Source organism: Hemiscyllium ocellatum, chromosome 18 (genome assembly GCF_020745735.1).
Source record: "Hemiscyllium ocellatum isolate sHemOce1 chromosome 18, sHemOce1.pat.X.cur, whole genome shotgun sequence".
NCBI lineage: Eukaryota > Metazoa > Chordata > Chondrichthyes > Orectolobiformes > Hemiscylliidae > Hemiscyllium > Hemiscyllium ocellatum.
This window is the reverse complement of record NC_083418.1, coordinates 67773837-67799535: the sequence shown is the minus strand read 5'-3', so window position 1 is coordinate 67799535 and position 25699 is coordinate 67773837. Positions and strand designations below refer to the sequence as shown.

General features: G+C 41.8%; 1 protein-coding gene across 1 annotated transcript in view; it reads right to left on the bottom strand.

Moving 5' to 3' along the window:
* LOC132824494 (very-long-chain 3-oxoacyl-CoA reductase-B-like) overlaps positions 1-24228 on the bottom strand; it is a 163815-nt gene extending 139587 nt beyond the window's left edge. The window contains exon 1 of the mRNA XM_060839080.1: positions 24041-24228. Within this exon, the coding sequence (XP_060695063.1) occupies positions 24041-24206 (166 nt within the window). The 5' untranslated portion in view covers positions 24207-24228. The remainder of the gene's footprint in view (positions 1-24040) is intronic.
* Positions 24229-25699: the final 1471 nt, after the last annotated feature.

Below are 25699 nucleotides of genomic sequence, written 5' to 3'. Positions count from 1 at the left end.
TGCTGAGTACCTTTTCATCAACAATTATGATTGTTCTAGGTTCTACACTTTCTATTGCCTCTGACTTTCCTGTTCCAGTAGGAATAATGTTGTTCTTTACCATGAAAACTGAGGCAAAGCACTGATTTAACATCTCTGCCATTTCAGTGTTCCCCACTTTCAATTCTCCGGTTTCATCTTCCAAGGACCAACATTCACCTTAGTGACTCTCTTCTCTTTTGTATACTTATAGAAGCTTTTGCTATGCTTTTTGCTATTTTGTGCTGGTTTTCTTTTGTAATTTACCTGAGCTCTTTTTATTAATTTTTGAGTATCCTTGTGTTCATGTTTGAAAGTTTCCAAATTTCCAGCCTACCACTGGCCTTTGCAATATGGTTTACTTTATATTGTACTTAACCTCCTCGTTTAGCCATGCATGTTTTACCCCTAACCCTTACCATCTTTCTTCCTCACTGGGACATATTATTTGCGAGGAGTTGAGTAACTCTTTAAACATCTGTCACTGCTCATCTGCTGTCTCGACTTTTAGCCTTCATGCCACATTTGTCCTCATACCTATGTAATTTTCTTTGTCTAATTCCAGAACAATGGGGAGTGTTGACAGGTTGAATAATAGGTCTCTGCAGGTGATCAAGAGTGTCAGATGGTGTGAGTAAAGTGTCAATGGCTGAATAACAAGTGAAGGGATGACCTACAATCTGATTAATTGATCAAATTAAAATTTGAGATAGATTAGATTACTTAGTGTGGAAACAGGCCCTTCAGCCCAATAAGTCCACACAAGATAGATGGATGATTAATTAGTAATGCGTTGAAGGTTTATGAAGAGCAGTCAGGAAAGCAGAGTTGAGATTAAGTTGAGAGCAACATGATGATATCAAATGGCAGAAACAGAGGCTGAATTTCCTACTCCTGCTCTTAGTTCTACATACAAAATTAAGTACTAGCTTGGTAATAGACAACCAGCAATCTAGGAGAAAGATTAACTTGCCAAATTTAGACATCTTTGAAGACACTACAATAGGATAGTAATCTCTAAAATGATGTACTTGGATAAAAACTCACCTTCTTTATTTAGAAATCTCCTTATTTATCAAAGGATCCTAATCTGAGAGAAAATTCACTTCATCCATAATGGAAGGGCAGTGACCCAAGAAGCCCATGGGTATTCACCTAAGGTCAGCATTCTACATTCACCAGCCCCGACAACAGCACGTGCCTAAGCCTCTGCTCCAGTCAAAACAACACACTAGTGACAAAAATTCGATCTGCAGTTCACAGCAGGTCCATATTTATGCCAAAGGCTTGTTGCATAAATGGCATTGCTCACAATTCAAAAGAACATACAAGCCACAGCAGACAAATTTCTCCATTCAAAGTTTAGTCTCTAGCATTTTAAACATTTCTAAAACATACTTGCCAATGGATCTGTTTTTAATGTTAAACATTTAAATATCTTTACCAATATTCATAGCTACTTCATTCTTTGGCATTCAACACCCCACGCTTTCCCCCAGAAAAGACCATTTAGATTTATCGCTTTTGTTTCTTGAAACATTATACATTTGATCCAGATAAACAAGCTGACAGTACATATAAGGTCTCCATCTTGCAAAGGGACAAATAAAGACAATTAAAGCTGGACAAATACTCCTGCGAACAGCATAAGGGCAGCAAGAGAATATACTGGAGGGAAATCAGGCAGGCAAAAAAGGGACATGAGGCAGATTTGGCAAGAAAGGGTTAAGGTGATTCTAAAGAGATTCTGCAAATACATTAAGGGCAAAAGAGTAACTAGGGAAAGAATAGGGCCCTATGTGTGGAACCGCAAGATGTGGACGAGCTATTAAACGTGTATTTCGCATATTTTCTGTACAGAAGGACATAGAAGCTAGAGAACTTGGAGAAATAAATAGTGAGATCTCTAAAAGTATGCATATTACAGAGGTAGTGCTAGAATTTGTAAAACACAAAAGGTGAATAAATCCTCAGGCCCCAATCAGGTGCATCCCAGAACTTTGTGGGAAGCTGCTGGACCCCATCCTGAGATATCTATCAACGATAGCCATAGGCAAGGTGCCAGAAGACTGGAGGGTGACTAATATGGTACCATTATCTAAGAAATGTGGTAAGGAAAAGCCAGTGAACTATAGAGCAGTGAGCCTGACGTCAGTGGTGGGTAAGATGTTTGGAAGAGTTTCTGAGGGACAGGATTTACAGTTACTTGGAAAGGCAAGGATTGATTAGAGATAGTCAACTTGGCTTTGTGTGGGGGAAATAGTGTCTGAATAACTTGATTAAGTTTTTTTGGAAGAAGTGACAAAGAAGACTGATTGTGGTAGAGGGTGGGTATTATCTGCATGGTCTTCAGCTGGGCGTTTGACAAGGCTCCGCATAGTAAACTGGTTAGCAAGGTTCAATTATATAGGATCCATGGAGAACTAGCCATCTGGATACAATATTGGCTTGAAGATGGAGACAGACTGTGGTGGTAAAGGGTTGTTTTTCAGACTGGAGGCCTGTGACCAGTGGTGTGCCACTGGGTCCACTGCTTTTTGTCACGTACATAAATGATTTGGATGTGAATGCAGGAGAAATGGTTAGTAAGTTTGCAGATGACATCAAAATTGGTGCTGTAATGAACAGTGAAGAAAGTTCTCAGAGTACAACTCGATCTTAGAATGTAAGGACATAAGAACTAGGAGCAGGAGTAGGCCATCCAGCCCTTCGAGCATGCTCCCTAACTCAATAAGTTCATGGCTAATCTTTTTGTGGACTCACCTCCGCTTATCCGTGTTTTCACCATATCCCTTAATTCCTTTATTTTTGAAAAAAAAATCTACCTTCGCTTTAAAAGCGATTACTGAAGTAGTATCAACTCCTTCCCTGGGAAAGGAATTTCATAGATTAACAATCCTCTGGGTGAAATAGTTCCTTCTCTGTTTAGTTCTAAACCTGCTTCCTCTAATCTTGAGGCCATGTCCTCCTGTCCTAGGTTCACCTACCAGTGGAAACATCCTATTTCTATTTTATCGATTCCCTTCACAAGTTTATGTTTCTATAAGATCACACCTCATTCTTCTGAATTCCAATGAATATAATCCCAATCTACTCCACCTCTCCTCATAAGCCAACCCTCTCAATTCTGGAATCATCTAGTGAACCTCCTCGGCACCCCCTCCAATGCCAGTACATCCGTTCTCAAGAAAGGAGACCAAAACTGCACACAGTACTCTAGGGGTGGCCTCACCAACATCTTATACAGCTGTAACATTATCTCTCTGCTTTAAAACTCAACCCCTTTAGCAATGAAGGACCTGCAGATCAACCTTCTACGATTCATGCACAAGGACACTCAGGTCCCTCTCCATAGCAGCATGCTGCAACTTTTAACCATTCAAGTAATAGTCTTCTTTATTGTTAGTTCTACCAAAATGTATGACTTCACACTTACTAACAATGTATTCCATCTTCCAGACTGTTTCCCACTCACTCAATGTATCTATGTTTCTCTGCAAAGTTTCACAGTCCTCTGCACACTTTGCTCTGCCACTCATCTTACTGTCGACAAACTTTGACACCAGATACGTGGTTGCAAACTCCAATTCATCTATATAAAATTGTAATTATGGTCCCAACACGGATCTCGGAGGCACACCACTAGTCACTGATTGCCAGCCAGAATAGCACTCTTATCTCCACTCTTTGCTTCCTGTCAGTCAACCAATCTTTTATCCACACTAATACCTTACCCCTAACACCATGGATTGTTATCTTACGTAGCAGACTGATGTGCGGTACCTTGTCAAAGGCCTTTTGGAAACCTAGGTACACCACATCCACTGTCCCTGTTGAGCACCTTACTTTAAATGTCTTCAAAGACTTCCAAAAGATTTGTGAAGCATGACCTGGCCTTCATGAACCCATACTGTGTCTGTACAATGGGACAATTTATTTTGAGATGTCCTGCTATTTCTTTTTTGCTAAAAGACTCCAGCATCTTTCCCACTACAGGTTAAGCTCACTGGTCTATAATTCCCCATCTTTTGTCTACTTCCCTTTTTAAACAGCGGCATCACATTTCCTATTTTCCAATTTGGTTGGACTGCCCCAGAGTCCAGCAAGTTTTGGAAAATTACCATCAGTCCACCTGCTATTTTTTCTGCCATCTCTTTTATTACCCTGGGATGCATTCCATCAGGACCAGGAGACTTATTTATCCTTAGGTCCATCGGCTTACCCAACACTAGCTCTTCGGTAATAATAATTGTTTCCAGGTTTTCACCTGCCTTCATCACTGTCACGTCAATAGTATCCTCCACTGTGAAGACCGATGCAAAGTACCTGTTTAATGCCTCAGCTATTTCATCATATCCCATAACTGCCCACACCTTCTCACCCTCTAAAGGGTCAACATTTACTTTAGCCACTCTTCATTTTATATATTTATAGAAACTTTTGCCATCTGTCTTTATATTTTCTCATATTCTGTCTTTCTTTTCTTTATAGCTCTTTTTGTGGCTTTCTGCTGACCTTAAAGGTTTTCCCAATCTTCTAGATTCTTGCTGTTTTTGGCCACATAGTATGTCTTCTTTTTCACTTTGATAGCTTGCCTTATTTCCTTACACACCCATGGCACATTACCCAATGAGAATATTTGTAGTTCAGGTTGTAAGTTTGTTCGCTGAGCTCGAAGGTTTGTTTTCATACTAGGTAACAGTGAGCCTCCAGTGAAGAGCTGGTGTTATATGCCATTTTCTGTGTGTGTGCCTTGGTCTCTTAAGATAAGTGATATCATTTCCAGTTCTATTCTTAAATAGAAGGTGGGACATAACACCAGCACTTCACCGGAGGCTCACTGATGTTACCTAGCATGGTGACGAAACATCTGAATCATAGAATCCCTACAGCATGGCAAAGCCATTTGGCCCAACAGGTGTACACACTGCTCCGAAGAGTAACTCGCCTAGACCCATTCCACTACACTAGTACTCTGCATGTCCCAACTTATGCCCCTAACCTACACATCCCTGTACACAATGGGAAATTTAGTATGGCCGAATCAGCTCGCCTGCACATCTTTGGATGGTGGGAGGAAACCGGAGCATCCAGTGGAAACCCATGCACACACAGACACACTGTCGCTAGAGGCTGGATTTGAATCTGGATCCCTGGTGCTTTGAGGCAGCAGTACTAACCACTGAGCCACCGTGCCACCTGAAAACAAACCTTCTAGCTCAACGAGCAAACTTAAAACCTGAACCTCAACCTGAGTTACAAATCTTGTCAAAAATCACAAACACCACTGGACGCAATACGCTAAAACTAATCTGAAGATGGAAAATCAACACATCTGACTGATCGCCACCTGCGAACTGTACTTCCTGCATGAATGCCTCAGGAAACAAGTACTACCAAAATGCCTTTAAATACAAACCACCGCTCAACGCCCCAAAAGAATAGCAGAACAGAACGGCCGCAGAATGTTGCAACAATTAATTAATGATGCCCATAACCAGTTCCACAAGCACAATTAGAACGAGCAATCAGTAGCAACCAACAGCAAAGAAAACAAAAAAAATGACCAACCCCTACAAGAAAAACTAGACAAGCTCACACAAAAGCATATAGACAACTCGGAGGCTCGGATTAAAAACTGCTCAGACCGACCATCAACCATTTACCAATCTCTGAGAAAAAGAACCGGAAATGATATCAACCACCTTAAGAGACCAAGACACAAATAGAAAGCAGGACATAACACCGTGTTTCACCGGAGGCTCACTGATGAAGTTACCTAGCATGGTAACAAAATCAAACCTTCCAGCTCAGTGAACAAACTTAACCTGGGAAATTCTTTTCACAGAGGAGAGTGCATGCATGGAATGAGCTGCCAGAGGAAGTGATGGAGGCTGTACAATAAAAACATTTGAAAGACATTTGGATGGGTAAATGAATAGGAAGGGCTTAGAGGGATATGGACCAAATGGGAATAGATTAATTTAGAATGTGGTGGGGTCTGTTTCTATGCTATACAACTATGACTCTACTCACTAATTTATTTTTAAAACTGCATTACGCATGTTTTACAAATGCATAAACACTTACGGGAAATTCACAATTTATTCTTTACCCTTTATCTCAGAATAATGAGACAGTCAGTTTCCCAAACTGTTCTGCTTTCTCGCATGCAATTTTACTCCAAGTATTTATTTTATTCCTTTTTGAAAAGGAATAAACCTGGTTCCATAAATTTCAGCAGATTGCAACAAGTCATCTGTAGGATTAAAAAAAGTCGTTTCTGGTTCTTTTGCCAAACATCCTAAATTTGTGTCCAATTTCTGTCCCTGGAAATTTTATTCTCACGTACTCGGTCAAAACATGGTCTTGAATAACTCAATCTCCAAGATCTTTAGGACAGAGAGGGTTATGAGAACAAAATCCAGAAAGACTTCTTCAGGTAAACAAAATTCCTCAATCCTGGTAATACACCACTAAATCTCTGCTGTACTTTCTCCAAGATATTGGCATGGCTCATACATCCTGGAGTCAGGTGTCCACAGTTGAATGCCACCCTAATTTTGAGGCCTAACAAGTATTTGATAAAATCAAGGGGAAAGAGAGGGGAAAAACTCTCAAGTGATTCATGGGACATGGCTGCTTTTTTTCCTACGCAAAGGGTAGTGGGATCTGGAACACTGCCTGAAAGTAGCTAGAGGCAGGAACCATCACAACATTTACGTAGTATTTTAAACACTATAGTATACTAGGCTATAGGCCAAGGACAGGAAAATGGTGCTTAATGGCTCATGCAGACCTGATGGATTCAAGGGCCTTTTTGATGCTATAAAACTCTGATTCTAAATTAAATAAAATTTGAAGGCAGAATGTTCAAGGTCAAATCTCCAGGAACCTATTCAATAAGAGTTACATACAAGACTCACTATAATCCCATGGAACCATTTCCACAATCAATGGGCAATACCTCCAGTTTGGTTTCACCCTAGCCACAATACCAGATAAAGGGTGTGTGAGATAGTGACACCAATAAAGGTTGCATGCAAGAACAGTAACTAGATAAATTGAATGTTATTAATTGCAAGGGCAATGGAATACAAAATAGGAAGTTATACATCAGTTACACATGGCACTTGAGAGGTCACATCTGGAGCACTGCATATACTATTGGTCACCTTATTTAAGAAAGGGAGTGAGTGCATTGGAAGCAGTTTAGAGATCAGTAAATGGAATGAGTAGGTTGTCTCATAAGGAAAGGGTGGACAAGCTCAGTGATGTCCGCTGTAGTTTAGAAAAGTAGAGGCTCCTTGATCGAATAGCTAGATCCCGAGGGATCTTCAAGTTGGATGCATACAGGATGTTTCTCCTTGTAGAAGGATCAAAAACTAAGGGTCATGCATTAAAAATAAGATGTCATCCATTGAAAACAGAGTTGAGACAAAATTGTTTTCTATGCGGGTGCTGAGTCTTTGGAACCATTTTCCAGAAAAAGATGGCCAAAGCAGAGTCCTTGGATATTTTTAAAAGGAAGAGATAGGTAGATCCTTAAGCAAGAAGGCAAATGATTATCAAGGACTGACACAAATATGGATATGACATGACAAAACATCACCAGGATCATATTAAGTGGCAAATCAGGCTCAAGGGGGTTAAAAGACCAGCTTCCACTTTGTATGTTCATGTGTAAACTACCCCACCTCATCCAGTCAGCCATCTTTGACATGGCCAATAACTCATACTTCTCAACAGGTCAGCTAAGTGGGACCACATTTGTCTAGTTTCATTCTTGTCTCATTATTGCCATTCTTGGCCCTCCTCTCTGAGCTATCACCTTCTTCCCCCATCTTCATCTACCTATTCCATTCCCAGCTACCTTCCCCCCCAGCCCCACCCATTTATCTCTCAGCCCTCCCAGCGCACAAGCCTCATTCCTGATGAAGGACTTATGCCTGAAACGTCAATTTTCTTGCTCCTCTGATCTGCCACCTAACTTGTCTTCCACCTGCGCACCAGTTCTTCACTTCATGAAAGGACAGCGCTCGGAAATCTGGGGTTTTTATTTAGGAAGAGGATGGGGTGCCAATCAAGCAAGCTACTTGGTCCAAGCTGCTGTCGAACTTCTTAAAGCGCTGCTATCCTAACCAGGCAAGTGAACAGGAGTCTACCATACACCTGACTTGTGCATTGTAGATTATGGACATCCACTGGGAAGACAGCAAGTGAGTTACTTGCTGCAGAATACCTGATTCCTGACCAGTTCTAGTATTTATATGACCAATCTAGTTCAGTTGCTAGTTGATAGCAACCTCTTCGGACAAAGAAGATAGGAGAATTGAGCAATGGTAATGGCACTGAGTGCTGAGGGAGATGGTCATTACACAAATGCTAGGCAATGTAAATTTTACTTGCCATTAAGCAATCCAAGCCAGGTATTGCTGCATAAAGACATGGACTGCTTCAATATTGGCAGTCATGAATGGTTAATATCTTGCAATTAAACATTCCTCCAGACTAAGGTCAGAAATGGGGAAGGCAATTGATGAAGCAACTGAAGATAGCCCTTGCTGACTACCCGGAGGAACTCCTGCAGTGATGCCAGGGGATGGAGGAGATTGCCCTTCAACAAGCAAAACCATCTTTGTAGTAGGCACAAACCCAACCAGCAAACACCTTTCCTTCCAATTTCCATTGCCTCCAGTGCTCTAGAACGCCAGATAAATGTGGCCTTGATAACAAGGCAATCACTCTCACCTTACCTGTACAATTCAGCTCTTTTGGCCAAGACTACACTTAGCTCAGATGGTGGAGGAGAGTTGCTAGCCTAGTGGCATTATTGCTTGATCATTAATCTAGAGACACAGGTGGAATTTGAATTCAATGAGAAATCCAGAATTAAGAATCTCATGTTAATGGCTGGTTCACTAATGTCCTTCAGAGAAATGAAATCTGCTGTCCTTACCTAGTTTGGCTTACATGTGCTGCAGACTGACAGCAATATGATTGACTCTTTTATGGCCCTCTGGGCAATAAGTGATGGCCTAGTGATGTGGGTATCACATCCCATGACTGAATGAATTAAAAACAAAAAGGAATTCAGAGCCCCTGGCAATATCCAGTTACATAATTAACCTGTTCAGAGATGTTATGACAGATCTTTGGAGTAGGCAGAACTTGAACCTGGGTCTCCTGATCTAGAATTAAGGACACTACCAGCACAGAAGAGTCTAGTTGGCAGAATCAAAACCAAGTGTCAGCAAGGCTATAGCTGATCAAATGACACTGATGACAGAGAACAGACTAATACAACTCTAATTGGTTGGATTGGATTTGTCCAGCTTCTTGTAGTCAAGACAGACCCCTGGGCAATTTTCCACTTGTTGGGCAAATGCCATATTGTGGCTGTATGGAAACAGCTTGACTAGGGGTGGTTAGTTCTACAGATATACTATTGCCAGATGGTGAGAAAATAGACGTTTTAGTAAACACTTTGAAAACTCAGATCCTCTTCCAACTAGCTCCCACAGCACTTTACACCACCCATGCCCTAAGCAAAACTAAAACTCTTCCCTGGCCATGCCCCTTCCTCTTCTTCCCCTAATCATCTCCAGAAGTACAAACTTCAGAAATATTTGGGCTCATTCAACGCTGGGGTCTTTAGCACACTGAACTTTACTCGCTCTGCCATTGCCAGCCTTTAGCTGTCAACAACCATAGCTCCGGCATTCCCTCCATAATCGTCTGTAATTCTCTCACCTACTAAAAATGCAGATTTTGAGGAATGTCAAACTAAGCTTTTGACCATTTGTCCTAATATCACTTTATGTTGGCTAGACACTATGACATTAGAGGCACTCTATAGACACACAGCAGGAGACTATCATTGTAGCCCTATGTTCTGTCAACCATTCCCAAAAATCAGCACTATAAAACATGAAAAAGGTAAGCCTTTCTCAGAACATTCCTGTAGTTAGGTTTTCCAAAGACTGATTTCCTATAAGCCAAATCAATTAACATTTCTAGTTTAGAACTGCTCAAAGATTAGGGTAACAATAAAACTATTAAAAGCCAGTTATATTTTGAAGTTTAGGGTGTCACAAAGCTGGACCCTTTTTTTCTAAAAGCTGTTCCTTTTCTCAAGGATAGTGGGTCCTTGGTGCTTTTCAGAGTGGTCGTAAACAGCTCCCAGTTCCGATTAGACTGGTTTGGTTCAGAGATAAAAAGGTATTGAGGGGCCTTTTAGTTTATATGTAAACAGGTGAGACTTCAGACCAAAGTGGTCAAGTTGTCGAAGTGATCTGTATAATGAAAGGGGAGTGGTCAGCTCTCTATGCGAGAGAGTCAGTCCAGAACTGGTTAGGAGCTCGGCTGTGTAGAAACATGCTCTCACCTTCTGCCCTTCTAACTTCAACCCATAAGCATTTGTTCCATTTTTGCTGTTTTTAAAGGGGGTTTGCTTATTTGGACTGTCGGTTCATAACAGCATAATTAAGTATAGTTTGGATAGACAGATCTGTAGGGGATCTTTATTCTGCCCTTTGTGCTTCATTGTGTAATTGACAATAAACTTTTGTCTGCATTTAAAACCTGGTGGTCAACCTAGCTAATTTACTCTGGGTAATTTACACTGCACACTTACTGAAACACATTCAACGTTATGGTCTAGGTTGCCTGCTTAAGAATGTTGAGTGGTCTGGCTTAGTCCATGACAAGGTTCATGGGTTTTTATAGCAAAAATGCTGAGCTTATTAAAAAATGGACACCTGGCACTACAAAAATGCACAAAGTATAGACATTGGGTTTTTTTCTATAACCTATCGCCCCCTAGTGTAAATTGTAGCTAAACAAATTGCAACCTATTTCAAATTTTGCAATAATTTTAAGCGTAGACACAATGAGACACTGCAGATCTGTTAAGTGACCCACCTGAAAATGCTAAAGAAAGTCAAATGAGTATTCATTTTAAAATCTAATTTCTAAAATAAATTGTAGGCATTCAACACACTGTTTGAAAAAGGTTTTATAACACTGCATTTATAAATCAGGGAACCATAATTAAATGCCAGTCTAGAACATGGATAAAAGTTCTACACTCTACATTAAAAATCTCTTTCAACAGTCACCCAGTTCTTGGGGGCACAAGTTCAAACTAGAAAACTCAACAAACCTGCATTCCATACCTAAGAGCTCTTTACATGAATGTCTGAAATTTCCAGCATTAAAATCCAATGTTTCAGCCCAGAGCCTCCAAGGACGTCATCCAATGCTTCCATGAGTGAAAGTTCACTTTATACACTAAACTGGAGCTGCTATCTTTAAAAAACGTCTATAGCTAAATGGCATCTTGCCCTCCACTTCTACTTTTACTGTATAATTTTACATCCATTTTCTAAAACATTTAAATATTCAGAACGAACAAACTCTGAAAAACAGTGTGAAAACCAAGAATTCTTCTCTCATAATATGGAGGACCACATCAGCAGAAGCCTAAGGACTAGTAAAATGTGTCAAGTGCATTTCAACAACAAATTTTCATGCTGTGGTAGCACAATTGCCTCAGATGCAGGATTATAGGTCCAACTCTCACCTCAGATATAACGTAGACCAACATTGCAGTGCAATACAAAGGAAATGTAACACTGCCATAAGTGCCATCATTTGAACCATGTGTTAAAACAGGACTCTATTACAATCTCATGAACATAACAAGTTCCACTCTTTGGATAAATGAATCGAAAGCATGTGCTGTTCAACACTATTTTTTAAAAATACAAAGATTTACTGCAGAATTTGTAAGCAATAAAAGTATATACATTCCAAACTGTAGCTGGAATGTAGTTTTCCAGTTGAAAAAGTATGATGTTAATACTTTAAAAATAAATCCTCGGCAAGAGAGCAATTAAGCAGTCGACGGGTAACAAACCTGAACCAGAGCTAGCACAAGGCATGGAAGCCGGAAAGCTTCTTTTTAATAAGTTGCTAATTGCTGGTAAAGTTATTTTGTATAATAAAGAGGCATGGCAAGAATCGCAATCGTAAGCACACCCTGCTTCACACAAGAACTCAAAGACACTTCTGATGTGTTGGACGAGCTCAAACTACAAGCTTTGGAGCTCCAAGTTTCAACAATGCTGCTTCCACGAGATTGAGAAGGTGTGGTGTATCTCGAGATTTCCAGGAGGGGAGGGCCAAGTAGACCAACCACGACTGAGACAGTAATCCTTAGCTGTGATATCCCTCACTCGTGTGGACGCAATAGGCAGAATTATATCCTTCCATGATAGAAATCGCTCTTTGTTAATGAAGGTTTGAACACAAAAGAGAGCAAAATGACTTACCATAAAATATATATTCTGGCTATTTCTAACCCAGATCATAAAAACCACCCATCACACCTAATAACAAGGACTCTGATTTAAAACCATAAAAGCATATTAGGTATATTACAATGCAAACAACTTAACATTGCTGTGAAATTACATGGTAGTGCATGTTCATTGCCACACATTTTTAACATAATTTTATAGACATTATGAAAAACTTTGTACTCAGCAACCTTATACAAATTCTGTATCCCTAATACAGCGTCCAGAATAATAACGTTCACAATTAAATGCTTGTTCTTCTAAATAGCCTGTTGTGATCTGCAATGACATCTCAACCTGACTGTAAGAACTTTGGCAACTTATCCACTCAGCACCTTCACCTAATCATCACAGTGTTGTCTGAAAGCCTAAGAAACATGTCCAAGTTCAGTTAAAGTCAGGCCTAGTAGTCAACCTTTTACCAAACTGTTCAGGTTTTATTCTCAGAGTGGCCTCTACTGTCTGAAGAATATACTTTATTCTTGCAGAGTCCATTCACCAAGTAACGTATGAATAGCTACCATGATTAAATGCATACCTTAATCTATTTGCAAAAGCCCCTTCAATAGGCCTTGTCTTCAGAGATCAAGAACACATCACTGCAGAGACACTTCAAGCACTCCAAAGGCAAGTTTATGAGCAAGATAATGTAGAAGAATTATGTTACTAATTAAAAGCGTGTCTAAAAGAATGATTAAAAAAATGTCTAAACTGCACTAAGAAACGAGATCTTGGAGGGATCACCCAGGGAGGTCACATGGTTGGAATTTGGGAATAATAAAGGTGCAATCATTATGTGGGTTACATTATAGTCCACCCAATAACCAGCGGGAGATAGAGGAATAGTTATGTAAGCAGATCATGAAAAGATGTAGGAACAACAGGTTGTCGTCATGTGATTTTAACTTCCCCAATATTGATTGGGATTCCCTGAGAGTTAGAGGCTTAGATGAGGTAAAAATTAAGGGCATCCAGGAGGATTTCATGAAGCAATATGTAAATTGTCCAACTAGGGAAGGGGCTGTACTTGACCTTATTTTGGGGAATTAGCCTTGCCAGGTGATTAAAGTTCCAGTGGGGAAGCAGTTTTGGAACTGTGATTATACTTCCACAAGTTTCAAGACAGTGATGGATAAGGATAGCACTGGTCCTTGGGTAAAACTAATAAACTGGGGGAAAGCTAACAATAACAACAGTATTAGACAGGAAAAGGAGAAGTTAGATTTGAGACAGCTGTTTGAGGGTAAATCCACATATGGGAGTTTTTTGTTTAAAAAAGAAAGAAAGGACAGTTGAGCAGAGTTCAGGATCAGCATGTTCCAGTAAGGAAAAAGGATAACAAGATTCATGAACCTTAGATGACAAAGAGATATTGAAAGTTTAGTCAAAAAGAAAATGAAAAATTTGTAAGCTTTAGGAAACTGAAATCAAACAAATCCCTTGAGCATAAAGGAAGCAAAAAGAATTTAAACAAGAACTCAGGAGAGCCTGTTTTAACAGGTTCCATACGTGGGGATAGTGAGTTTCTTTAATAGGCACTGGCTACTAATCCAAACTGAGGACAAAGGAGAGAGACTGCTGATTGAGAGCAAATTGGGGTTGGAGGAGGGTGGATGGAGCTGCTAAACGAATTAGATGGAGAGGATGAGGAAGTTTCAGAAGAGGAATTGCTGAGCGAGTAGGCTGATGGTGAGAGGGAAGAGACCACCTGGTGAAAAGAAGTTGGGAAAGCGACCAACAGGAAAAGAGTCTACAATCGTAAACTTGGATATAGGGACCAAGTGTATTGCAGCCAGATTTGCTAACAAATCCAAATTATGTGGGGAAACATGTTGGGAGGACAACGTCTGCCAATGAATGCAGATAAGGTTAGGCAAGTGCAAAATATGTGGCAGATGAAGTATAATATTAGAAAACATCAGGATGCCCACTTTGATAGAAAGCAGTTTATTTAAATGGAGAGGTAACAGAAAGTTGCTGTGCGGTGGAATTTCGATGCCATTATATGTGAAACATTAAAGAGTAGTGTGTAGGATAAACAGCAGCCTAGGAAATTAAGTAGAATGCTGGCTTTAATTACAAAGCAAATGGGACATAAATATAGAGTATTGATGAGATCATACCTATTTCACTGCATAGGGTTTTGATTTTATTTAAGGAGGAACACAGTTGCATTGGGAGCAGTTGAATTCAGGCTGGTGGACTCATTCATTGAAGTTTAGAAGAATGAAAAATTAAATTAAAATGTTGATTCTTAAGGGTGAATAATGAGAGAATGTTTCTTTAATAGGCACTCATCTACTGTTTCTCCTCATAGGGAAATCTAGAATTGGAGAATAGAGCCTTAGGATAAGGTGTTAACTGTTCAAGACAGACAAACAGAATTCAGTCGGAGGGGTGTAAATCTCTAGAATTCTCTACCCCCGAGACAGTGGAGACAATATCACTAAATATTGCCAAATCAGAGATAGACAAGGTCTTGAATTAAGGGATTTCTGAAGTCATAGGTACAACAGGAAAAGGTTTTAGGTCGAGATCAGGTTAGTCATGATCTCACTGAATGACAAAGGGGTTATAGCTCCCATTTCTTATGTTCTTAATCACTGCCAAACAATCTCGGACGATGGAGGCGCTTGCCTCAGGATTAATGCAGATGCCTTTTAAAATAAAAAGACATAGGTTTGAGGGAGCGATGAAAAACAAATCTCTTTCTTTCCTCTGATTCACTTGCTACGCATGATTTGATGTTAAATTAAATATTCTAACTTACACTTTCAGGTTCAGACAGTGCAAAGGGTTCTTCAATCCATCTGATTCACGAGACAGAATGAGGAAGATTATGCAGTCAGTTGCATTAGCTAAAGTGCAGACGGCATTTAAAACTATGAGGCGACTTTCTTTATTGACTTCAGTATGAATTTACTTGTAGCATGGCTCAATCCTGAAAAAAAGACATGCCTCCTCTAATGTTACAAGCCAAAGGCAGACCTACCCCACAAGTCTATTCTCAATTCAAAAACAGGTTTTAATGACTTTTAACTTTTCTACTTTTAGCTGGTTTCTAATAAGGCACACCTGCCCACCTCAAACCCTGCTTCAGCTTACAGGTCAGTAATATGGGCTGCTTCAAAACTCATTCAGATGCACCACAATTTTCAGGATCGAACAAAGGTGCATTCCCCTCATGTTGAGGTCTCATCACTTGGCGGTCACCGCAATTACAGTAGTTAAGATCCAGGCCATCTTTGCTTGTTCAGCCCACATCTCTTGGATTGAGTTTTGAATTTGCTCATCATTTTGAATTTCAATCATCTTAAGTTCCAAAGAAAAGATCTGTTCAAAATCCCATACAAAAAGTGTCAGAACCCACTGCCAACAGAATCCTGACCAGTCACTTCTTTATGTGATGCATCCATAGAATAAAAAAGTTTGTTTTAAAATTTAATCAACCATTCCTATCTTTCTTTATAAAGATCAACCCAAACAAGTCATGGACGCGGCTATGGGATGGCTCTAAAATCTGTTCCACTCAAGCTTGTCCTGATAGTACAAGCTGGATTTCAATCAGCCTCAAAAATCTCCTATTCACTCTAACTTAAAAATCACCCTCGTTTCTTCACAAGCAGGCTTATCTTCCACCCCCTGTATCCTTCTGTTAAAATGAACATTCACTTATTCTAACTGACTGGCATGTTTCTCTCAGCCTTGGCAATTAAAGACTTTCCAGAGTTGGTACATTCTTAACCCCAACATTCTTATCCTTTACACTCCTAGTGAAGAACACTTATAACAATAGGTTATAACATAATTCGTGGTGTGCACTACAAGCTCTTTCAACAAGTTTGGTTAAAATGAGTTTTAATTTCTCACCCAAGGGACAAGTTATAACTAATGAAAACTAAGTGAGTTTGTCAAAAGATATATTTTCAATTGTTGGCCTATAACAAAAATTGATGGCAGATATACATTATGAAAGTCAAGCTGAGAGAAAAACTTTGTAACCTGTAACATGATTTCATCCTATAATAATGTTTAAAAGTAACTCATCAACAATTAAACAGATACTTCATGTCCAAATCCACTAAGTTAATAGCCTCTTATTGACTCATGGGGTATAAATTAGTCTTAAGTTGCAGCCGATTGCAAATCAGCACCCCAATTTTCATCTCAGTGCAAAACTTGATTCACTCTTGTTTATCTTGTCTTCCACCCAAGGTGAATTTATACCTCACTTTATTTAAAAGGTAGACATTGTCAGTGGCATGATTTGAGATGTGGTGCTGGAAAAGCACAGCAGGTCTAGCAACATCCAAGGAACAGGAGAATCAATGTTTTGGGCATAAGCTCTTCATCAGAAATTAGGCTTTGGGTCGGGGTGGAGGTTAATGGGCGGGCGTGGGGTTGGGGCAAAAGGTAGCTGAGAAAGCAATTAGGTGGATGAAGGTGAGGGAGAAGGTGATAGGTCAGAGGGGGGAGTGATGGACAGGTCAGGAGGGCGGTGCAGAGTTGGAGGCTTGGCTCTGGGATAATGTGGGGGGAAGGGGAAATGAGGAAGCTGTTGAAATTCACATTTATCCCATGTGGTTGGAGGGCCCCAAGGCAGACTATGAGGTGTTCTCCCTCCAGGGCCAGGTGGTAACGGTTTGGTGGTGGAGGTGGCCCAGGACCTGCATATCCTTTACAGAGTGGGAGGGGAAGTTGAAGTGTTCAATCAGGGAGCAGTGGGATTGGTGGGTGCGGGTGTCCCAGAGATGTTCTCTGAAATGATCCGCAAGGCAGCGTCTTGTCTCCCCGATGTAGAGGAGGCCACACAAGGTGCAACAGATGCAGTCGATGATATTGGTAGAGGTCACAATGCTGTCCACACACTAACATTAACCAACATGCTGCTAAAGGTGTCAGGATGAAAGGAAAACATCAGATTCCTGGGTCAAAATAATCTGCACAAATACAGTGTGTTGAAACCAATTTCAAATCTGTGAATGAGATTTAAGTGATTGGTGGTGGGTGAGTGGGGTGGGTGGTTGATTGGAATGATAGCACGGAAGACAGAATACACTAAATAGATGGAAAGGAAAAGTAAGTAAGTCTATATTAATGAGGTATAAATGGTTGAAAGAGGTTAAATAGACAAATCCATAAAAATTAGGAAGCAAACTAAAATGCACACGAGAACTACAATGTTTAAGACAAAGTGGTAATTTAAGCTAAATATAAAATACAGCTATTTGCAAACCAGAAATGCTTTGAAATCAGATTTTTCTTCAGCAATCAACACAGTAAAAATGTCAAAAAATGTAAGTACAAACTCTTCAAAATATAAAATATCAGAACATCCGTGGGTAAGCATCAAATCAGGTCGCTCAATAAAATAAAATACAAACAAATTAAGGATGAGCCCATTCTAGGGTTGTAATCTCAGGATTACTTCCTGTGCCATATGTCAGTGAGGCTAGGAATAAGATAGTGCAGTTAAATGTATTGCAAAAGAACTTGTGTGGGAATGAAGGCTTCAGTTATGTAGATCATTGGGTGGTCTGCTAGGGCAAATGAGACCTGCCAAGAAAGTCAGGTTGAATCTAAACTGGATGGGTACCAATATCCTGGCAGGGAGGATTTCTAGTGCCATTCAGTGAGGTTTAAACTAGAATGGCAGAGTAGTAGGTCAGAAAGTAAGACGACTGAAGAAAAGTCAGAGACTAAGATGAAGAACAGACAGGGAGAGGTTACTGAACACAGCTGACAAGGTATACTTATTTTAAATTGAAGAATATGACAGATAACACAGATGAATCTAGAGTGGATTAATACATGTAACTATGGTGTTGTAGCTAATATAGAGACTGGGTTGAGAGAGGGACAAGACTGACAGCTTAAGCTTCCAAGACATGGATGTTTCAGGCGGGATAGCGAGGAATATAAAAGAGGTAGGGGCAGTTGCAGTTGCAGTGCTGGCAAAGGAGAATACCAGCTGCACTGAGGGAAGAGTCCTTGGAGGGCTCATCCAGTAAGGCTAAATGGGTAGAACTCAAGAATAGAACATTGCAAAAAACAGAGTTGGGCTGTGGCCTTCCAACAGCCAGTGACTGATAGAGTAGCCCATGTCTGCATCAATGGTAGAGATGGTCGAGAGCGTCAAGCTCCTGGGAGCGATGACCTGCAACAATCTGTCTCGGTTCACCCACATTGACACTACAGTCAAGAAAGCACAGCAATGCCTCTACTTCTTGAGGAAGCTACTCAAATCTTTACAAATGTACCATAGAAGGCATATCTGGATGCAATACAGTGTGGTATGGCAACTATTCTTCCCAAGGCCAAAAGAAACTACAGAGAATTGTGAACACATCCCAGTCCATTACACAAACCATCTACTGATCTCATCTATACTTCATGCTGCCTTGGGATAGCAACCAACATAATCAAAGACCCTGCCCAATCCAGTTATACACTCTTTCAGCCTCTTTTCAGGCAGAAGATATAAAGGTTTGTATACACGTACGAATAGATTTGAGAACAGCTTGTTCCCTGCTATTATCAGACTTATTAATGGGCCTCTTTAATGTTAATACTGATCTCTCTCCACCTTCTCAGCAACTGTAAATTGTATTCTGCACTCTTGTTACCCTGATGCACTTGTATCGTGCGGCCTGCCAGTAAAGCATGCAAGACAAAACTTTTCACTGTACCTCAGTACATATGAAAAGAAAAAACTCAAATCTTAAGAACTGGGGATGCAAAATTGAAGTCTGCTGACAAACCGAAGTGTTGAGCTGGAAGGGTTCACAAAAGGAGGGCTGAGGAGAGACAGATGGAGTTTAGATTAGATTACTTACAGTGTGGAAACAGGACTTTGGCCCAACAAGTCCACACTGACCCGTCGAAGCGTAACCCACCCCAACTCATTCTCCTACCTTTACCCCTTCACCTAACACTACAGGCAATTTAGCATGGCCATTTCACCTAACCGGAGCACCCAGAGGAAACCCACGCAGACACGGGGAGAATGTGCAAACTCCACACAGAGAGTCGCCTGAGGAGGGAATTGAACCCGGGTCTCTTGGCGCTGCGAGGCAGCAGTGCTAACCACTGTGCCACCGTGCTGCCCAAAATGAATGAAGAAAAATGAATCAGATCACAAACTGGCAAGCAGGATAGAAAGATCGGAATTGTGGGCTATTGCTGAGAAAAGGGAATGATACATTTTGAACTTAGAAACGTACATATGCCTCATTTGATAAGACTGGAGAACAAACCGGAAGTATAGTTTCATGTCATTGAGGTTAAACAGAATCCTTTAAAATATATCTAGAGGAAAAAAAAACAAAAACAAATAAGTTATGTTTAGTTCATGCAAAATTTGGAACTTATTAACAGCATTGCAGAAGCTCCTCGACCACACAGACTGCAGCAATTCAAGGCAGCTCACCACAACCTTCAACTCTTCTGTCTCAATCTCACTGATATTTCTCTCTCTACATATATTGAATGCTGCCAAACATGCCACGTTTTTCAGTATTTACTGTTTATAACTTCAGATTTTCAGCATCTACAATACTTTCTTCTTGATTATATCAAGGGTACGAGGGAGAGATAACAAGTATCGACCTTGTCAGCAATAACCACCTCCCATAATTCCACACGTTAAAACACATAGTTGGAACATTGCTTACAATTTTTCACATCCTTAGAAAGGAATGTACATTTTGTACAAGTGTACAGATACTGCTTGAGGTATGAGATTGCTCTTCTCCCAACATATTAGAACTTTTCAATAGAGTCAAGGAAAAGATAAGGCATCAACTAAGAGTCTTAAAAGATTTAGGAGTTAAGATCAAAGTTAGTTTTCACTCATCTACAAAGCAGTGAGATGATGTCAAAATAAAGTTCAAAAAAGGAAAAGGCTAGAGAAAAATTTCCAAGTAGTGGGTGATTAGAAATTTCAATTTCTGCTCTGAACTGATTTTGAAATAGATCCCATACCTTCATCTTAAAACATAATTAAAGGGTTGCTTCAAAAAAAGCAGTATTAACTAGACAGAATTACTAGATGCAGCAACTGGATTTGGCTCGTGTGGAAGGAACACCCACTCTCAGATGGAAGATGAAATAGTTTTCTTCTGTACTGTGACAGTGCATCTGAAGTAGGGTGCTCTACAATTTACAAACTCTTAGACTTTTTGGGACCAGAGAGCAGAAAGTTCTGCATCTGAAGAATCATATAAAGGTTATTTGGCGCTATGCCTTTGCTAGCTCCCTTTAATCCTGAAAACTAGAACTCTTCAAGAAAATGTTCAATTGTCTTTTGATAGTTGCTACGAAATCAGTTTCCATCATTCCAGATCTCAACCCTCTTAAAATAAAATGCTCATTATTTTCACACACACAGACATGTACATATTGTGCAAGTTTACAGATATAACTAGAAGTGAGATTGTATTTCTCCAAAAATATTAGAACTTTCCAATGGAGTCAAGAAAAGAATACATGAACTGAGTCTTCAGAGCGTTAAGATCAATCAAGATAAATTATTTTCACTTACCTACAAAGCAGTGACAAGAGGGAAAAATTATTAAAAAGGAAATGAAGATTAGAAACAAATCTCCAGATAAGAGAGAGATATAATGTTTAATCTTATTTTAAATCCGTGCTCCGATTACCGACCCATTCACCTCGTCGCTCGATCAAACCCGTCACGTTTAAATGAGACTATTTTTTTAAAAAGCTGAGAAAGAAAACAACTTCTCCACTCAAGCCCTTAATCCTCAAACCTATCCCAGTACCCTCTCCACTTCTTTGACAACTCTGCTAAATTATGATTTACCAAATTGTACACAATACTTCAACTAAGACCAATTAATTAATATTTCACAACCTACATTTTTGACATTCAATATTCTGCTTTGTCGTGTCAAATAACACACTTACACAACTCACTCACCCACCTTAAAATTTTGCACTCCCTCAATATGGTCTCTTCACATTATATCATTTCATCCAATGTACTTCACACCTCTTCACATGAAACTTCAATGTCCAAGCGCTTTCTCTCACCTGCTCATGATTTACAATATGACCAAGTTTTAACACTCACCTAGTTGGATACTGCATTCCTTACACTAAAATTATTTGCGTACAAAGATATCAATCGTTCTAACATTAAGGCGAGCCAAAACATATTTGCCTCCAGTCAAGAAAAGGTCCATTTACCACTAATCTCTGCCCTCAATTCCTTAGCAAATCAGGCACCCAAATTACAAGTATCACTTTATCACCATATTCCTATGAAGAGGTACCCACAATGCCTTTAAGGTTTATGTTGTGTACCACAGTACACATATTGCACTATAATCATTTACCCTCAGGTACCCTCAGAATCAGCTAATTAGGGCTTTTAAAAATTCACACTGGTTGTTTCTTCTTAAGCTAAAAGTCCAAACCAGCAGCATCCTTCAGGGTGACATCGGCCCGAAGTCACACACATCCCAAAATGTTTGATATCAAGTCACACTGACAGTTCACCACTTTCTGATAATGTGCAAACTTATGAAATCACCAGAAAAAATGAACATGGAATGAAATTACTGTAGCTTAAGCTGTATGGCTAGGGCAGCAGCATTTAGTAAGTGGTGTGGATAAATTCCAAGATTTAGATGCCCCAGCTGGACTGCAAGTCACCAGCCAGACATTAGCTGTAGGAATGCCCAAGGCAAAAGACACCACCTCACAAGGGTTTCGTATTAGTCTGCTCCCTCCATTTTCACTACTCACCCCAGAGACATTGGCTTAACACCCTCAAACAGGCCAACCTTGCTTTTATCCCATTTGCAGACTGGCCTCTATACACGTTTTCCCAGGTCTCACCTGATTGCCCACCTCCACATACCCCAAATAACAGACTGATTTATCCCCAGCCTGATCCTCCCATTTTTCTTCTCCCACAGCCTAATATCTCCTCTCCACCTTCCAGCCTGATGCACATTGCCTCTGATCCCACCACCAAGACAGAGACCCCCTTCTCCTCCAGCAAACCTCCCTCCCTCCCTCCAGACCAACCCATTTCCCTTCCTCAGCCCGACCGCCCTCCCTCACCCCCTGACCGCCCTCCCTCCCTCAACGCGATCGCCCACCCGCCCTCCCCTCCCTAAGCCCCGACTTCCCGCCCTCACCCCCCGCCCGCCCTAAGCCCCAGACCGACCGCCCTCACCCCCCGACCGACCACCCTAAGCCCCAGACCTCACCCACACCCCCGACCGCCTGCCCTCACCACTCTCACCCCCTGACCGCCCTCCCTCCCTCACCCCCTGACCGCCCTCACCATGACGGCTCTCCCTCACCCCGACCGCCCTCCCCATAACGTCTCTCCCTCACCCCCCCCCCGACCGCCATCCCCATGACGTCTCTCCCTCACCCCCCCGACCGCCCTCCCTCGCCCCCCGACCGCCCTCTCCTCCCAGACCGACCGCCCTCACCCCCCCAGACCACCCTCACCATGATGGCTCGCCCTCACCCCCCAGACCGCCCTCCCTCACCCCCCCAGACCACCCTCACCATGACGGCTCTCCCTCACCCCCCCCAGACCACCCTCACCATGACGGCTCTCCCTCACCCCCCAGACCGCCCTCCCTCACCCCCCCAGACCACCCTCACCATGACGGCTCTCCCTCACCCCCCACACCGCCCTCCCTCACCCCCCCAGACCACCCTCACCATGACGGCTCTCCCTCACCCCCCACACCGCCCTCCCTCACCCCCCCAGACCACCCTCACCATGACGGCTCTCCCTCACCCCCCAGACCGCCCTCCCTCACCCCCCCAGACCACCCTCACCATGACGGCTCTCCCTCACCCCCCAGACGGCTCTCCCTCACCCCCCAGACCGCACTCCCTCACCCCCCCCCCCAGACCACCCTCACCATGACGGCTCGCCCTCACCCCCCCAGACCACCCTCACCATGACGGCTCTCCCTCACCCCCCAGACCGCCCTCCCTCACCCCCCCAGACCACCCTCACCATGACGGCTCTCCCTCACCCCCCAGACGGCTCTCCCTCACCCCTCACCCCCCCCCCAGACCACCCTCACCATGACGGCTCGCCCTCACCCCCCAGACCGCCCTCCCTCACCCCTCACCCCCCCCCCAGACCACCCTCACCATGACGGCTCTCCCTCACCCCCCAGACCGCCCTCCCTCACCCCCCCAGACCACCCTCACCATGACGGCTCTCCCTCACCCCCCAGACCGCCCTCCCTCACCCCCCCAGACCACCCTCACCATGACGGCTCTCCCTCACCCCCCAGACCGCCCTCCCTCACCCCCCCAGACCACCCTCACCATGATGGCTCTCCCTCACCCCCCCAGACCACCCTCACCATGACGGCTCTCCCTCACCCCCCAGACCGCCCTCCCTCACCCCCCCAGACCACCCTCACCATGACGGCTCTCCCTCACCCCCCAGACCACCCTCCCTCACCCCCCCAGACCGCCCTCCCTCACCCCGACCTCACCCGCCCCCTTCACTCACCCCCTCACCCTGCCCACCTGACCTCACCACCCCCTCTCCCTGACCGCCCTCACCCACCCCCTCTCCCTGACCGCCCTCACCCACCCCCTCTCCCTGACCGCCCGACCTCAGCCTGACCCTGCCCAGCCGCACTCACCTGCCCAGCGGCCGTACTCGAGCAGCCTGATTCCGCTTCCAAACACGAAGGCCTTCGCCCCATTCAGCAGCGTGAAGGCGGCCTTCAGTGACAGCCAGGTCACGGTGGCCACGCCGAGCCAGTAAAAGAACTGAGCGGCCGGCAGCGATCCGAGAGGAACCATCATCTCAAAGTACAGCTCCTGGCACCGACCGGAAACACACTGCCAACTTCCGGCAGGCGCCCATTGGCTTACTTATCTCCGACATCCTATTGGTTGGGAGGTACGTCGATCAGTCGGAGGGGGCAGTTGTGAGCGTCAGCTCCGCCTCCGCCGATGCATTGTGGGATTTGTCGTTTTCACCCGCAACTCCCACCGTGGACACGCTGCTCCTTGGAACTACAGGTCCCACAATCCAAGAGTAACAGCAATCTCACGCTGCTCCAACAGTCCTCTCGTGAGATTTCACGAGCCTAGAAACGCGGAAGTGGTAGCTTTAATGACAACATGTGCTACATTTATTAAAAATATTTAAAAGATACACAAAATATTCAGGCCAAAATTGTGGGGTGATGATAGAAATTATTTCTTGCAAACAATTCTCTTTTCACAATAAATGTCATTTTGTCCAACAATCTGTCCTTCATATTTGAGCAAGCACACTTTTAAAAACATTTCATTACAAACATTGATTTTAGATAGTATTAGGAATGTTATTTAACTTGAAAATTTATTTTTGGAATTGTGTTGTATACTTTATCGTCTGGAATGTGGAGGCAATAATTTGAAACTGACATTTGCAACTATCTGTTACAAGTATTTTAAAAAGTTGCAGTATAAATTTAAAATTTATCTTTTGAAACAAACAATACACTGATCTTTCTACATTCTACCTAAAAAACGAAAAATAATGTGTGAAATCTGTTTTGTTTCATTATAAAACACCTAAGATCTTTTTGTAATATGGGCATTTGCTGAGATAAAAATAATGTGTTCTAAAACAGTAAATTATTATTTGTAATATATTTTGAAACCTATTTTCTGATATTATTTGTTGCATCTTATATTCTAGTGCATTTCACAATATTACAAAGCATTACAGAAAATATATCTCCAGTTTTGTGTTTCATCATCTTTCTAATTCAACACAAACTCAAATTGTTCATTTGCACTTTTATTTGTTTTTAAGGAATAATATTTCTTTCACTAACTAGTAGAATAATACAACTGCCACAAACAATGCTATGAAACTATCAGAATGGAAACAACATATTACCTGAGCTTCTCTATTTTCACTAGTTTTGAACTCCCAGGTTAACATTGGAACTAACATTCCAATTAAGAAATAATGACTCAGGAAATAAAGAAATGTACAGTTAATTCATGATAATTATCCTGCTTTATAAAAAAATTGTCCAACTTTTAATAACTACGGACTTTTAGAACAACTAAAATATAGCATTTAATCAAATGCAGCACAAGCTGCAATGTGATCTATATTGCACTAACATTGACAAAAGAGTAATAACGGCAAGAATTTATCAATTATAGATATTTTATACAAATATGTAAAATAATTAACTGAGTACTTTTCTTTATTGCCAATTAATTAATAGTACAATGCTGTATGTTTACAGTAAACTCATTCTGGATATTTGATTAACTTATGAATAAAAATG